The 17,686-nt window shown below is 36.6% G+C and overlaps 1 protein-coding gene across 1 annotated transcript in view; it reads right to left on the reverse strand.

The window, feature by feature from the left end:
• Positions 1 to 1,789: 1,789 nt before the first annotated feature.
• The window catches only part of LOC148815874 (uncharacterized), a 63,776-nt gene continuing 47,879 nt past the window's right edge, over positions 1,790 to 17,686 (reverse strand). The window contains exon 5 of the mRNA XM_088904720.1: positions 1,790 to 3,768. Coding sequence (XP_088760846.1) covers positions 3,747 to 3,768 — 22 coding nt within the window. The 3' untranslated portion in view covers positions 1,790 to 3,746. The remainder of the gene's footprint in view (positions 3,769 to 17,686) is intronic.

Genomic DNA, 17,686 nt, shown 5'->3' on the forward strand with positions numbered 1-17,686 from the left:
CTAGTTCTAAAGAGAAACAGAAATGCAAGTACAGAAAGTATGACGACAGTTTTTTGAATTTCGGTTTCACATGCACAATTGTGGACACTAAAGAATGTCCTCAGTGTGTTGTCTGCCTTAAAGTGTTGGCTGTTGAGAGCATGCTCCCCAATAAATTGAAGCATCAATTGGAAACTGTTCACAGTAGTTTAATAAGGAAGCCTCATGAGTATTTTTCGTGCAAGTTTAATGACTGAACAAAAAGCTGCTTTTTCTAACCAAACTACAGTCCCCAGGAAAGTTCTTTTATCATCATACAAAGTAGCGTACCAAGTGGCACAATGCAAAAAATCTCATACTATTAAAATACCAAGGAATAAGTAACAGAGCTCTTTGAATTCTGCTTCCCTTTGCAATATCCTGTCTTTGTGAAGCTGGGTTTTCAGCACTTGCGGTTATCAAATCCAAGTTCAGATCAAGAGTCAATGTTGAGAAGGAGATATACGTTGCCATTCCAAAAATGCTACCCAGTATGCTACCAATTCTTTGGTGAATTATGTTAACATAATTTATTAAACAAGCCCACTTAGCCATTAAGAGGCACAAACAAAAATAAATTGTATTTCTCTTTTTTAAAAAAACATTGATGTTAGATGTTTTTATTTAGTCATTTTACCAAGATGTTGACTATTTTTTTTCAAATTGCTTGCACATTCAAATAATTTCAATAAAATGTGTTGCCAAGTATTTTTACTATTTTGATCAAGTCTATTGGATTTGAAAATGATTAAAACTAATAAAAATTGGATCAACTTTGTTTTTATTTTGACCCATCATTTCCTTTTCCAATGTATAATATTTTGTAAAGTATTGCACTGCCGTAGAACTTATTTTTGACACAGGGGAGGCATGTTGAAAATATGACAGGTCAAGGGAGGCATTGACCCAAAACATTTGGGAACCCCTGCTTTACCAATTTGATTCACCAGTTAGAGTGGGTCCATCGTACTGTGAGGGAACCTGCGAAAAAATGAGTGGATCGAAGAAGCAGAAAGTTGACAGTGAATGAAGAGCGTGCATATAAAATTGCTAAATAAAGTAAGCTGCTCTCTGAAGGGGAGCTTTTGAAAGAGTGTATGATAGAAACCATAGATATTCTTTGTCCAGAGAGCAAGAACAAATTTGAGAAAATAAGTTTATCAAAATAAAAAATAAGTGAAGACTTGGCTTGTGTGTTGAATGTCAAGTTTTATTCAGTTCTTATTTTTTTATATTTAAAATATTTTTTTCTCTCAGGTTAGCATTTTCCTTGAGCTAATAAGCCTATGTTGGATTCTAAACTTATATAGTGCATATAAGTGCATATATATAGTGCATATATACATAGGCTATCTGTAACAGCAGTGTGAAGTGGCCCGCTTTACAGTTTCAAAATTTGATGTGGCCCTTGGGCCAAAAAAGTTTGCCCACCCCTGGTTTAGATAGTTAAAAAAACACTTATTCGTTATCAGCTTAGAATCTCTGTGTATGCTGTACGTTTTTTTTTTAATTTTTAAATGTTTTGAACACTTTATTTTTGTAAACATAACACGTACGGGAAAATCACTTTCTCCTGTCTTCCTGTGGTGTGAAGCAGATCAGCAGGTCGCTGAGAAAATTGCCCCCCGCCCACAGAGCTCCGTTAGAGAAGAGGCAGAACTGAGAGAGGGAGGAGGAATGGAGCTCAGCGAGACAGAATGAGCCATCTGCAGCCTGGAGTGCTTACAGCACCGAGCGCATCTGCCTAAAATTAATCAAGCAACATAAATCATTTCTTTTAACTTCAAAATTTTAATTGGCATTAAAATAGCTTTCTCACCATTTAGTTTTATTTTTGAAACCATCGTTAAACAAAGCAGGTGCTTTTTGTACTTCCTCGTGACATTACACATGACAAAATTATACATTTTAAATGATTTTAATACATTTTAGAACAGTTTCATTTATACAAATACCACAAGCGATTCTCAATTGTATTTCTGAATGTTATGTCACACTTAGTTCAAATTTTCCTATACATCTAAATAAGAACGTCAGGTGTTAGCATGAACTATTAGTCATCAATAATTAATATGAACAATTTCAATGTAATAAATTGCTGCCCCTTTTCCATATCTTGAAAAAAATATTAATTTACAAGACTTTGTTCAAATATACATTAAATCTGACAATCAGAAAATAAATCAAATACAAAATTTAAAAATAAAGAAAAATGAGGATAAAATATAATAGGGTTAAATATAATTTAAAATATTTTTCTAATTATTACCTAAAGAATTACCTAGTATTACCTAAAGAATAGGGTTGGACACTGGTTAGCATGCTTTTTGTATCTTTTTTCAGAAATACAACAGGAGCACCAGAAGTCTCAGTGGCTTTCAAAATTAAATTATCATGGGTTTCCTCAGGTGATCTGATTTCCTCTCGTAGTCCAAACATACTGGCAGGTTAATAGGCTTCTGGATAAATTTGCCCTGGTGTGAATGTGTGTGTTTGTGTTGTGTGTCTGCCCTGTGATGGACTGGCGTTATGTCCAGGCTAGTTTGTTATTTAAACAAATTGCCTCTAAATATGAACATCTTAAGATGCTGGCTCCGTGGATCATCTGCATCTAACACACAGTTCAATGCTAGCTACTATACTACACAAAATCTAAAATATGTATTAATGTATTAATCTAAAATAATTTATGTTTAACACATTTTGATTAATTTATGATTAAAATATGCATGTTCACATGTTCTTTTGTAACACACGGCTATCTGTGATTGTTTTCTATATTTAAGCTTTTGCAAGTGTTTGTGCATTCCTTTTCTGCACTACGTCTGGTTCAGGTGCAATATGGACATACAGAAGAACCAGCAGTACCTTTCTACTGGAAAAACTGAAAATACATGTTCAACCCCATTAGTACCAGCTGAACCCAGAGTGAACCCAGTTTACGCAGTCAGTGTACACAGTCAGTCCAAATCCACATCCCTGCAGTGATGCCTTCATATAGACAAACTGTTCATACACATTCACCCACCCTAAATACAGAAAGACACTTATTACTGAAATTGTATGAGGGAGCAGAGCCTATCCCAGCAATCCATGGGCACAAGACAGGTACAATCGGGACGGGACTCCAGTCCATCACAGGACACACACTCACACCAGATTTAATTTTCCCAGAAGCCCATAATCTACCAACATGATTGTGGGAGGAAGCTGGAGTACCTGGTGGAAACACATGTAAACATGAAGAGAATATAAAAACCTCATGCAGATACAGTAGCATCCCAGAACTGAATCCAGGGTCCTAGTGCTGTTGGGCAGCAATACTAACCAGTGTGCTAGCATGCCGTCTTCCTAGGAATTAACTACACAAAATAAAAACTTGCATGTACGCAATATACAATTTTATTAAGACAAAATGTGCATGGAAAACCAACAGAACTAATTATATATTTAAGAGACAATCTTTTTTAATTCTAGAGATTAGAAACAAACTCATACTCATCCAATTACACACTGTCCAGACCCAGAGCAGGAGAGAGACCTGTCTCTACCTTCCACATATACTAGAGCACAATTGAAACACAGCCCTTCACACAGTCTGCCCAGAGGGGTTTGATCAGCAGGTCTGCAGTCTGTGGTGTTTGATGAACATCTGGAGGAGTTTGTTCTGTCTCTTTAAAGACAAAGAATTCTGCCACCTTGCTCCATTTAGGAATCTTCTTCAATGTTTAGCTTGTACATCCCCATGTTCTGTAAGAACAAAAAAACACAATGAAGGGATCTAAAAATTGAACTCTTGCAAATTGTCATTGTTTTATTATTATTGTTATTTATTTAGATTCAATTCAATTCAACTTTATTGTCATTAAACTTACACAGGTGCATAGTATAATGAAAAGTGTTTCTCATTAGTCACTCAGGTGCATTATATAAATAGGACAGAAGATAAGACAATAGACAGTAACACAATAGCAATAACAGTAAAATGTAATAACATAACATAAATAACATGTAATCAAGTAATCAAAACTGTGCAAAATTCCGCAAACAGAGAAAATATAACAGGACAAAAACATTGCAAGGTAATGCTTGGAACAGTGCAAAAATAGTATGGTTAAAAATAGTATGGTTAATTATTAAATATTAAATATTATTACGACCGGTACAGTTTTACTAGGCTATCGAGGGGACAGGACAATTTCGGCTTACATGTGTGTGTAGTGGTGTGGGAGTACAGTCATTGTGGGTACAGGAAGACGTTAGGAGAGATCATAGTATGGTGGGGAAGTATGGAAGGGGAAGTATAGTATGGAAGGGAAACTCTGGGGAAGAAGCTATTTTGGGGTCTAGTTGTGTGCGACTGGAGATTTGTGCATGACAGTGTTTATGGCTAATAATATTAATGCTTAAATCACATTATATTATGTCAGAGTACATGTATTCAGAAGCCACTGTCACAACTCTTCCAACAGACACTAAAACCAAGGACTGGAGAAATGGAAATGTAGTGCTAATCCATGTGATGGATAACAAAACTAAACCAAGCAATTATAGACCAATAAAGTCTGATTTTTATTACATGGAAGGACAAATTATAAAAAACTAAACTAGAAAACTAAACTACATGGAAAAGTCAACAGGGATTTAGAGAAGGTAGGTCTTACATAACCAAGCTTGGTAGTTCTTAACAAGCAACAATAGTAATTAACAAACAATGCATAGAGTATGATACCGTGTATTTACATTTTCAGAAGATTTTTAATAAAGTTCAATATAAAATATTTATTCTCAAATTACAGGCAAAGAGAATGTGTGTTTGTATTGAGAATTATTTAATAAATAGAGAAAGGAAATAAGATAAGAGTCAAACTGCAGTGATGTCATTATTGGAGTACCACAGAGATCTGTACTAGGACCACTGCTCTTCTTAATTTATACCAATGATCTCTTCATTATACCAAATTAGTTGGATTAGCAAACCCTGTGGAATCATCAAACAAAATTAAAAACATTAGAAATTAATGGACAAACACCTGGCAGATTGTGGTTGTTTGTTGTTATGTTTGGCAGATACTGTTGTGAAGAGAATGATTGAGCCAGATGGACAACAGACAAGAGAAAGAAAGAGACAAAGTAAAAGATGAGCAAGAGAGTGAGGAGCTGGATTAAACATGTCAGTCAAGGACATGAGAGGGGAAGCTTTTCTTACAAGATCAAGTATCTTATATTTCTCATCACAGTTGTGTTTGATGTGTTTGGATCTGTAGCCCTGTGTGGAACTGAATCCCACTTGCTCCCAATCAATATCATGATCCCTCCTGCAATATTGATCCACACCATCTAAAAGGGGAACTGCAGTCCCAAATTCTTAGACTGGGTTTTAAATATCCGTAACAAAATAAACTGATAGTATCTTAAAATTTCTAATTTCAAATTAAGTACACAATCATGAACTCTGTGGAAGTACTGCATGGTTGCCATGTTGTCGAAAGCAGACGAGAATCAGCTGGTCTCACCAAGGGCGAGAGCAAGATTTTGGGCAAATTGTGCCATAAACCCTGCCATTCCTGCTCACTAGTTGCTGCAAGTGAACAAAAAATGAAATGAAAATAAATATGAGTGTGTTTTAGTTGGTTGGCAGGTTTCTTTTTTGCAATACTTAAAGGAAACTAAAACATGTTGTCTTGTGTGTGTCGGTTTAATGAAATTATTTAGAATTAACATAGTAGCAAAACTGACTTGGCCTAGAGCATGCCTCATTCTGAATCACAGACAATGATGGCAATATGGCACTACACATACATTGACACTTCATCTGTTTTGTGATGTAAACTGGAGATTTTAATGATACATGTTAACTTGTACTTGGTAGTTTCCTTATGATTTGAAATGCACTCATCATTGCAGATTCATTATAATCCCAAAATGTAAAAAAAGCATCGTAGTTCCCCTTTAATATACAGATCAAGCCATTGAAAAAGTGCAGAGTATGCTGCGTCAAAACACGGTGAGCGTGGCGCATCATACCAGTACGATGCATTACTGGGGAGGATTGGGAGGCTAGAGGCACTCCTGAAAATGCAGAGGAAGGAGACAGTATGTTCCGGCAGTCAAACAGTTGAGCAGCTGTCTCCTGATAAGTGCCTCTCCCCGCCGCGCAGGTTGCAATGCCTGGCAGAAGCTCTGCCCCCCACAGAGCACACACCGCCTCAGGACACTCCATCCCGGCCTCTCCGCTCACCACCGCGCAGGAATTTGTTGATGCTGTCCCCGCTGTCTATCTCCCCCCAGGAAGCACCGTTCACAGAGCGGAATTCACAGACGCCAGTGGGATGAATAATTCTCCCAGATATCCAACTGCTACCCATCACTCAGGAGATGGAGGGGGGGTTGTACTTGCAGTGCATCGGCAGAGACGGGAAAGCAAGAGCCGACCGCTACGCCGCCCTCGTGTTTCGATATCTTGTGACTTTTGAAATTTACTGGGGGTGGACAACGTCTGTAAATTTCGATGGGTCCAGAGGCAAAAGTGCCTTGCCTTGCAATCTCCGGGGAAACCATTAGTCGCATGGTGAATTGGAGATTCTCAACTCTTACTTCGTGCGACTGGAAAAGAATTCGTGATCGGATCAACAAAATGCTTCGTACAAGGAGGCGCTCTTTTCCTCTAGTCTAACAGTCTGTCCACAAACAAAACATTCCTGTTAGACAAGAGGAATTGAAAAAAAAACAATTTTGTCAATGGAAACCGGTGTGTGTGTCTCTCTCTGCTGGATGTCCCTCTCACTCCCTGCTGAATGAATAAAAGCATTTTATTAAAAACGCGTTTGCGTTTGTCTGGTATTTACTTTGGTCCCTTTTAACTGTTTTTCGATCTACTGTATTGCTTTGAGATGCCACTTTTAAAGGTGATATGTAAAATAAAGTTTTTTATTATTGTTATAGAGGAACATGATCAGATTTTCACTGGTTCAGAAAAAAAGATCTAAAGTGCTACACCTAACATTCTTAATTCGATATATTTAAAGCAGTGAACTACTGTAGGTGTAACATAACATTCAGAAATACAATCAAGAATAGTTTTGTGGTGTTTGTTTAGATGAAACGTTCCTAAAACGCATAACGTAACAAAATTAAAGACGATTAAAATCTGTAATCTTTCCACTTGTACCGTATGTCATCGGAAAGTTTCTGCTTTGTGTAAGGATGATACCAAAAAAGTAATCTTAAGTGGTGAGAAAGCTGTGCTCAATGTATTTAAGGGACTTAAAAGTAAAAGGAGATGCTTCATATTGCTTGACTAATTTTAAAAACTAGGTTATAAATGCAGACGCTCCCTCGGTGCCGCGCCGGGTGTAAATATCAAAATATACATTCGTCCCGGGCACAGGCCGAAGAGCGCCCGGCTGGGGTGCGCAGGGAAGGGCAGGACACTAGTTTAGGAAGGCGTACAGTCTGGGCAGGTATAGATTACACTTTTCTAAAACGTATTACAATCTAATCCTTCCACGTTTGATCCCAAAATCCCAAGAAATATAAATCTAAACTGGTAGAAAGCTATGCTGAAAGTTTATTAAGATACTTAGAAGACAAAGATACTGTATCAACTTATGTTGCATTAGCCTGATTATGATTAAAAAAACACATATAATTAAACACGCGTTTGCGATTTAAATCAGAACACGATTTAAATCAATATAAATGTTTATATTGTAACGCATCCTGTCCAGCCTCCATTTCTCCTATAAAAATTTACTCTGTTGCACACACACACACAATAGAAGAAGGAAGCAGAAGCAGGGACCGTTGTCAGAAGGGAAGAAGGTGACTATTCATTGTTATCAAAAATGACTTAGAATCGATCATGTTGCGATATTTTGAAATATAAAAGTCAATTGATTGTCCATGATATCGCTATTCTATTTTTTCGAAGAAATGTTTGTTAAAAGAAAAGTCCAGCACCAGCGGGATTTGAACACACAACCTGCAAGTTGTTAGCCAGGCACGTAGACCAGTAGGCTACAGGACAACTCACATGATAGGGAGGCGAAACAGCCCTACGCAGCCCTGTCGCAGTACACGAATATAATCATATCGTTATTAAATTCTTTACTGTGGATACGCGATTCCATATTATATTAGCAGAAAAGCTTAAAACTACCACTTTTTCACACGCTATTTTACATGCTAGTTAAATACTTCGATGCTTAAAATCGTTAGGGAGAAATGGAATACCGGTGTGTATTTTTCCTTTAAAGTACCGATTCCTGGAATCTGACTGGCTGACACCCTTCTGAAGTGGTAACATGAAATCTGGTATACGGAAAAGAAAGCATTGATAAAAAAAAGCCTGGATTCTCATGTATCTCATACAAGTATCTTTTAATATAGTCTTTGCTGTGCTCTTGAGGATCCTTGTGGTATTTTGAGCTCTAGTTGAATGATAAGTGTCGGATTTTAAATCATTTTCGTAGTTAGAAATTATGAAACGTCCTGTTAAAAGCAAGGGAGTTTTTATGCCCTTTGAAGTAAAACAAAATGCCTGTATGGCTTGGACAGATTCCAAGTGCTTGTACAAATGTGCTAAAGAAATTTTACTTTGAGTATACAGCTTGTCCAAAGTCATCCATTATTAATACTATTAGTAATATCTTCGGTAAAGGCTTTGATGCATAAATATTTCTGATAAAGGTAGGTTGTGTACTTTTGTCCAACTGAGCAATCTTGCTTTCATAAAATATACCAACATTTTAATGACTGAAGATTAACATGCTGTAATACACTGTTCAAAATTAGAGGCTCAAATGTTGTACATGAGAGGTTAAGCTCCCCCTGGCGGTTTTACAAGGTGACGCCGGATAGTTTCCGGCAGAGCGTCAAATGACGCGCGATTAACCATGTGACACTGCGTGACACCGCGTGATACCGCGACACGCCCACCGGGGTATGCCGCAAAATAACTCACCCATTTTGAATGGCTGCATCTGTACATGGGTTCTGGTTTTAATGTGCTTGTTCTAACATTATTAAGTTTACATTCTATACTTCATAAAAAGTTATAACGTTTTATCCTTTTCTAAGAATAAGTAGTAAAAACACCACTTGCTGTTACTGTTAAAAAAAGTTGCTGTTACTGATTTAATACAACTTGATAGTAATATTAATATGGAGCCGTGTAACTAAGCAGCTAAAATATATTGGAAACATATTTTGGACATTTTGGCATTCATTTTTTTTAAAGCTTGTATTGTTCTTATAGTGGTGATGGAGAACATACTGTACAGTATGTGAAACCGTACCATGACAGTGAAGATGTGTTACAAGTAAGCCAGTGACTGTTGTTTACTATGATGAGACGAGGTTGTGTAACTCTGCGGAAATTATTGTGTACACTGAAGAGTTATAGAGCAGACACGTTGTGAATCGCCTCATACACTTGTTAAAATGTTCCAATTTTGATGCGATACGAAATATATTATTAATAGTTGTAATAATGAATGACCTTGGACAGGCTATAAGCTCAAAGTATTACCGTGGTCCACCTTCTTTGTAACTGTCTGCATCAGTTTAACTCATTCACCCGTGATTACGCGAAGACATTATGCCTGCTCATTTCAGCTACAGCTGAAGTTGTTAAGCAGCGCATTGGTGTATTGGGTTAGGCGTGTGCCTTGTATGCTGGAAGTCGGGGGTTCAAACTAGCTCTCCCTATGAGCTTTCTTTTAACAAATAAACAATTCTTTGAAAAACTAAAATAGGAAATATTGTAGACACTATATTGGCATTTTTGATATTTCGAAATATCACAACACTTTTTTAAACTAAGTGATTAATTAATAACAAATAATCATTTCAAACTGTTTGTATTTTAAAATTGTATTTTGTTCAGGGTGATTGGTCACTCACTGTTTTCACAACCTTCAGTTGTTACACCCCACTGTTTGTTATGTAAAATAGACAGTTCTGTTGTCATTGTTGCTCTATAACATAAGGCAACCAGTATTCAAATGTCCTGTTTTCTTAACACTATTTTTTCTGTACCGTAGCTTTAAAACTTGAACAACTTGCCACATGCATACAGCGTGATGTTGTATAGTTTTAAAGCCACTACAGTATAGCTTGTGGGAAATATATTTATTTGTCCTGCATCAAAGTTAACTCGTTCAGAGTGCCCTAAATTACAAATTCCAAACGTTTCATTTTGTCTATTGCTACAATAATCGACAGCAATGTTATTAAAACATGACACGTGATGGTTTTGTGTTTAAGCATTTCTTAATGGAAATCTTTAAATTAAACAAGGGAGGGGTGTCACGGCTGTAGTCCCTCCCCCTTAAGGGCGCTCCAGCCCTTTCATTTCGGACTTGATTTTGTGCACCTGTCCCCTGTTTCAGCCTGTTCCCAGTCCTCCTTAAAAGCCAGGTGCTGACATTAATCCGGGCTCTGCATCTGATCTCCGTATCATGCGAGTCCAGGACCTGGAAGCGCCTGGTCCCGTTAAGGTTTTATTCTCTGTTCCTGTTCCCTCCTCCGCCGGTTCTGACCCGGTTCTAGTTTTTATCTAGTTTGTTTTGGATGGACCGCCCGGTTTTGGACTTTTGCTTTCATTTGGATTCCCCCCTTGGATTTCCTCCCGGATTGTTTGCCTCAGTCACACCTCTCCCAAACACCAGCGGACCAAGGACACGGCCCCTGTTTTGATGCCCGTTTCCTGCATGGCTTTTCCCCCAGTGTTTCCTCACTACTCCAGATTGTGTCATCCGCATAGGGTCTCGAAAGAACTGTTTCCTTTCAATGGGGGAATGGTTATTTTTTTTTACAACTGCAGTAATCGGAGAACATCATATCATCACGATGGGCAAACGTTTTTTTTATTTTTAAAAATTAAATAAAAAATAAGATACAATGACTTGTTCCTGACTAACTCAAACATTGTGTGACTTTAAAAGCTGTAAGAAATGGTTTAGAAAGTTAAAAAACACTGATGATTGAATGATTGAATATCTCTTGATAGTAATATTAATATGGAGTCGTGTAACTAAGCAGCTAAAATATCACAAGGGGGACATTTTGGAAACATTTGACGTTCGTTTATTAAAAACATATATCTATTATCCTTATAGTAGCAATAGGCAATGGACTGTCATTTAGTGCGCTGAACCCAAGTGGTTCAAACCCCGATCAGAGAATTACTTTGTTTCTTACATAGCCGAATATATACAAAATGGTCCACTATTATAGCTTGTTGTTGGCTACGGTGTGAGTGTATTTGGATGAATTATTATAAGTGATGGTTTCGTGATTTAGGATTTCTTTAAGTTAAAGGAGGGAAAAAAGAGGGCTGTACTGTCACCGTGCTGCAAGGAGCTTGTACCATCTGTATGCCTGCCGTTCGTTACAATATAAATGACCGCGGACGAGCTGTAAACTGAAGAGTTAGAGAAAACACGTTGAGTCTTTTCTTTTCAGCTTGGAATTTAACCTTTACAGCAATACTTTGGCTATATTTTTTACATAGCTTGATGAGTAAAAACAGATTGGATTAATAACTGGAGTAAGAAAAGAAATTTCCCACGTACTTTGAAACCATACGGCTTTGGAACAGCGAGCGACGAGACCCGGCTGGGAGGGGGGGTGGTATTTTGCTTTTATTGCGTGAACTGTATTCGCCACAATACTATAATGAGTCCCTGAGGCATACCGTTCAAATTTCGGAATTATAAAAAAAAAAACCTTTGTTGAGTTTGCATGAGAGACAAAAGTACCTTTTGAGAAGTTGTGTACTGCTTGCAAAGAAGCTGATTTTGACAACTAATTTTGCTTGAAGAATTTTAAATTTGTCTGTACTGTAGCTTTATTTAATTGAGCAGAAAGTCACCTTGCTCTTACAAGCGGCTCTGTTAAGCAGAGTTTGTGTTAACACATAACTCCCTTTGAAATAGTTTTAATCAACTTGGTCTGTCGGTGAAAAAAATGACCGCGGGCACTCCCCCCTGTGCGAGGTGACAATGTGGGAAACAGGTTTTTTATTTTACTGGGAGTGTGCACATTGAGTGAGCACTGGGGCGTACAGTGAGACTAACAGAGTGAGATTACTGAGATGGATAGTTTTAGTAAATATGTTGACAAATATCTGAATTTTTGCAAGATCAAATTGTATCCAGCTGTGAATCAGCTACGTGACCTTGCCCCTGTGAAATTGTGGGGAAAAAGGTTTAGTGAGCAGTGTAGTGACATTAGAGTGTTTTAATACACTGTACAGTATAGCAGTATAAAGCAAGTATGTATTTCTTTAATGTTTGCTATTCTTACATTTTGTGTTCAGTTTGCTTTTGTGTTAGCTGGTGGGCAAACGTTCGAGGTGAAAATTCTTCCACAGGGAGTGTACCTTTAAAGCAGAGAAGACCGCACCAAACATTTTGGCTTTGTATGTCGCTCAAGCCATTTCTCTTTGACACTTTCTTTAGTCATAGAGATGAGTAGATGCCTCCCCCTTCCCTCTGCCTTCCTCACCTGTTCCCATTTTTAACCATTCTGTGTCAGAATCACAGCGGGTGAAAGAGAGTAGGGAGAGACAGAAAAAAGGTGAACCCTGGTGTTTGGATAGTCAGATTCAACATATGTTTGAACACAGTCTTACAAATTAATGTTTTTACAAGATGTGGAAGTGCAGCAATTTATCACAGTGTGAATTTAAATACAAATTATTGATTACTAATAGTTTATGCACCTGAAGCCTGACTTTATTAGATGTATATAAAATATTGAACTGTGACATAACAGTCAGAAATGGAATCGGCGCCGCCCCTTCTCTGACTGAGCTCAGTGGGCCGTGCACTGTTTTCTCAACCACCTGCTAATTCGTTTCAAACCACGGGAAGACAGGATAATGTGATTGTACTGTATCTGTAAGAAATGTGTGTTGCGTTTACAAAATTAAAGTGTTTAAGATGTTTAATTAAAAAGTTATAAAAAACACACGTCTTACACAAAAGAGAAACAAGGAAGAAAAATCACCCGATTTTTGTGGATTTCGTTTTTTATGGGTTTTAAAACCATGCAATATCTATTCGAGGCACACGTTATTCTTTCTTATTTTTGATTTTCTTAAAATTAAAAGAATCGGTTGCCTATCGGGCCACACAATATTCTGTTATATTTTTATGTTTTTGAGAGACTTCAGAAGGTTTCAACCGATGCATAAAAAATACAGCATAATATCTTCTCGCGTTATGAAGTCACTTGCACCTGGGATCCGCTTTATTCAAACTAAAGTTTCTAAAAATACAACTATGTACTAGATATTGTTTAAATAAAAGCTGTGACATTTTTCACAAATCGCGATCTTAAAACCTGTAGTTTGTTATTGACATCGTTAACATCGTGTCTCATAAATGGGTATTTTAATAAATGAAGCTTATGAAAACCGAAGAAGAAAATGACTCTGAAAAAGATACAAGAAATTATTATTATTATTAAATTAATACTGTTAATAATGACCAGACACATTATTATAGTTTCAGTGGTATTTTTAATACCGCTTTGTTATTCTCGTTTCTTATTTACAATATATACAATTTCATTTTAAGGCTTGAGGCATCTGTTAAATTGCCCCACTAAATAAAGTGTTTTGAATTAAACCGGTTGAACAGTTGACAATAATCACATTTGATAATTCACGTTTTTATTTCATTATCAATATAACTTAATATGGGATATGTTATAATATATATACAAAACAACATGTTATTATAGTGTACATAATACTTCATCATGCATGGATTAGTCAAATTAAAAATAAAACCTGTTTACAAAGAAAATGGATTACAGTTATACTACCAGCTATATAAATACATATATTTAGATCCTTAAATTAATATCGTTATTAATTTCTTTAGATAAGCGATTCCATATTATATTCCCTATTTAGCGGATTCTGAAAAGTATAGTTTTTTACTGTGATAACGAGCGCAAGTATTCATAGAAAAGGTTAATCTCTTAACTCACTTAAGTTTGAACATGTTGTGATATTTAGAAATATCAACAAATTCAATAGTGTTGATAATATTTACATTTTAGTTTTTCAAAGAAATGTTTATTTGTTAAAAGAAAACTCATGGTGAGAGGTGGGTGTGAACCCCTGATCTCTAGCATGTAAGTCAGATGCTTAATCCATTACACCGACGTACCACTTGGCACTTTAAGCTACTGTATAACTAAACAGGGGTGAGTTTCCTGAAAACGATGAATCTTAGAGACTAACGAGCAACTTTACAATGTACGTACGTAACGTACATGCTACTTTTTCGTGCGTTTCCCAAAACCCCTCTTAATCAGTCATTTAACGAGCGAGTATAAAGTACTTCTTTGTTAACCCCGCCCCTGAAGTCGCTTAGCAAAAAGCATCACAAGTCGATTGAAAAACAATCGATTGACAATACTTTCATTATATGGTGTCGGTTTTGGTCCTTCAGTGGGATTAAACAAAGTTGTGAAAAGGAATATGAAGTAAACATGACATCATAATTTAACAACCATTTCAGCGAAAGCGTATAGATAGGCACAAAATGGGACACTTATTGTTTCTAAGAGAAAAGAAAATAAATGACTGACATGTCGTAAAAGAAAACCAAGTTTAACTGCGTAGACAGTGTATGCATCCTGTACAACATCTTTGATTTAAAGCGATATCTTTTGTTATGCTGCCATCATTAAGAACCACAGTGTTTCATGAGAAAATACTGCTGTTATTTAAAGTTGTTGGGTGTGTTGGAACTCCATTTTAATTGGTCTTATTAACATGACATCTGGAAAAATTAACTACTAAGCTTGGCACGTGTCACTCAACAAGTACAGGACCTATAATGACATTTAAAAACAAGTAGGTCTAAGCTTTACCGTCAACAATCAAGACAGAACATAAAACAGTATTCGAACTTTAAATATTGTATCGACCGCGGTTTTCGATACGGAATGGAGCAGGCGTGGGACTCAGGGAATGGGGTTGAACAACACATTTATTAACTCGAATCAGGAAAGGTACACACACAGGGACAGGGGTTACAGCGCTGCACCTACACTAACACACACACACACAAAGGGAAGAGACTGTATCTCATCCTCTGTCCCACTATATACAGTCCGGTAGTCCCTAGGTGCTGTTCTCAGCCCGCCCTGCGTGGCGCTACATTCTAATACATGTTACATGTTTCACGTTCTTTATGGAATTTAAATACAATTTAAACCCCACCCCAAAAGTAATAAAAGAGGGATTATTAAAACATTTGACTTATGAATATGAAATTTACCCAAGATGACTAATAAATTCATTACTATGTAAATAAATGTTCTTTTTTCGAATTTCCTCTTATATACAACAAAATATCAAAATCCTTAATATAAAATCTTAGTATTCTATATTTCCAGAAAATTCACATGACATGAATTGAATGTGCTCTGTCTGGCGATCTCTGTCGCTAAGGTTGGCGCAAGAGGTAGCAAGTTTAAGAAGCACTTAGTGATTAACGAGTGATTCGGGAAGCACGTAGATTACGAAGGATTTAACGTTCTACTTTAGTTACGATAGGTTTTGGGAAACACTCGTAAATTAACAATCGATCTTAAGAGCGAGTTTACGATGTTCTTAGCGCTACAATGCTTTTGGGAAACTTACCTCAGGGCAGGCAAAAAGTTTCCAAGTAATCGCGGGTGAATGAGTGAAATTGATGCAGATGTTTACAAAGAAAGTGTACTACTGTGATAATTTAAGCTATATGAATGTAATTATATTGTTATTGTTTTCTTTAGATATGCGATTCCATATTATATTCCCTATTAATCAAATTCTAAAAAGTATGCGTTTTGTATGGCGATAACGAGCACAAATATTCATAGAAAAGAATAAAACATTATAACTCTTTATGACATATATAAACTTAACATAGTCAGAAGGAGCAAGTAAAAACTTTTCCAAAATAACCATAGTATGTAACCGAATGAAAGACTCTGAGGCTTAAAATGTTTAGGGAGAAATGGAATACTGGTGTGTATTTTTTTATTTAAACTACCAATACCAGCCCTATACAGTTTACATAATATGTTTATGTTCCTAAATTAATATAATTTACAGTATGACCTTCAGATGCGTTATGCTCCTCTTCTTTTTATGCTCAGCTACTAAAATTTCCCATTAGTTGTAAAATTCTATATTAATATTCAATATTAAGCGGATTTAAACATGCACAGTAAAGAGATTTAATTAAGCAATCGTTTCACTAACAACCAATGCACCACGAGTGCCACCTGTCGGTCATTTTGGCCAGCCAATCACGTACTGCGATATAATGCGTAGAACTGCAGACAATTTCGCATGGTACGGGGTTGTACCATGCATTTTGAATGACTGCATCTGTAAGTGGAATGGTTGAAAATGTTAACAAACCTTGGCATTTAAAAGATGTAAAACTATTTTGTGTTGTACATGATGAGTGTGTGGAAATAAACAATGTACCGCCATTATCCATTCTTGTGAGATACTGTGACTGAGATGGAATTTGAGAAGAGCTGTGCTGCCCAAAACCATTGTATGGAAGATGTAGCTAAAATGCTTATTTATCATTTTGAGGAAAGAGGAAATGACAGAAATGAAATATTTTCTGTGACGACAGACAGTGCCCCTGCCATGGTAGGAAAACGGATGTGATATATGATAAATCTTTCTAGTATTTCTCCAAAGCATGGATGTCAAGTCACTCAAAGCACTGGGGTTTAAGCCTCTAGGTACAGAAAACACATTTGCTGTTTTCCAGGGACAATCCTGCATGTCTGACAACTACTTTGTATCTAAGGTACTTTTTGGACCTTCTTCCTGAAATGTAACTTAGTTGTTTAAAATGTTAATGCTGTGTTTAACTTAAAGCTTTAATAGCTTGGATGAATGGCAGCTCCTCAGCAAAATGATGAAGAAGTATCCATCTAAATTAAAACATTACATTTTATAGCTAATATAACTCAAGGTATTATGAAAATAAGAAATTGCTACAATGTTAATAAATTAAACACATATAAAATAATTTGTAATGTGAAGTCATTTTGAGGGTTTGAGACATATAGAATGGAACCCTGACTTTAAACCAGTTAAAAGAGGAATGGTTATTCAGGTGCTTAAGATTATACTCTCAGCTAATATAAATGCATTGTAGAATTTAAACTCCATCAACATCACTGTACATAAACAATTATCCAATTCAGGGTCACAGTTACCCAGAGCCTGTCCCAAGAAGCACTGGATACAAGGCAAGATTGAACCCTGGACAGGATGTCAGTCCATCAAAGGGCACACACTCATACCAGTGCCAGCTTTCCCAGAAGTCTATTAACCTGCCAGCACGTTTGTGGACTGTGGGAGAAACCTGGAACACCTCACAAACATGAAGAGAACATACAAACTCCACACAGACAGCACCCCAGATTCAAAAGAGATTCAAAGATGAGAGATAAACAAATTAAGAAATATTGCAAATCTAACTCACTTCCATAGCTACTTCCTTTCAGATGTATATAAAATATTAGAAAGAATGGAGGAATATAAGAGATAAGGGTAAGATTCAAGTGGTAAATGGAGGCTGGCACTCCCATAGCAAAAGAGGAATCTAAAAATATTCAAACC

The sequence above is a fragment of the Atractosteus spatula genome, chromosome 24 (assembly GCF_055471065.1).
Source record: "Atractosteus spatula isolate fAtrSpa1 chromosome 24, fAtrSpa1.hap1, whole genome shotgun sequence".
Classification (NCBI taxonomy): domain Eukaryota; kingdom Metazoa; phylum Chordata; class Actinopteri; order Semionotiformes; family Lepisosteidae; genus Atractosteus; species Atractosteus spatula.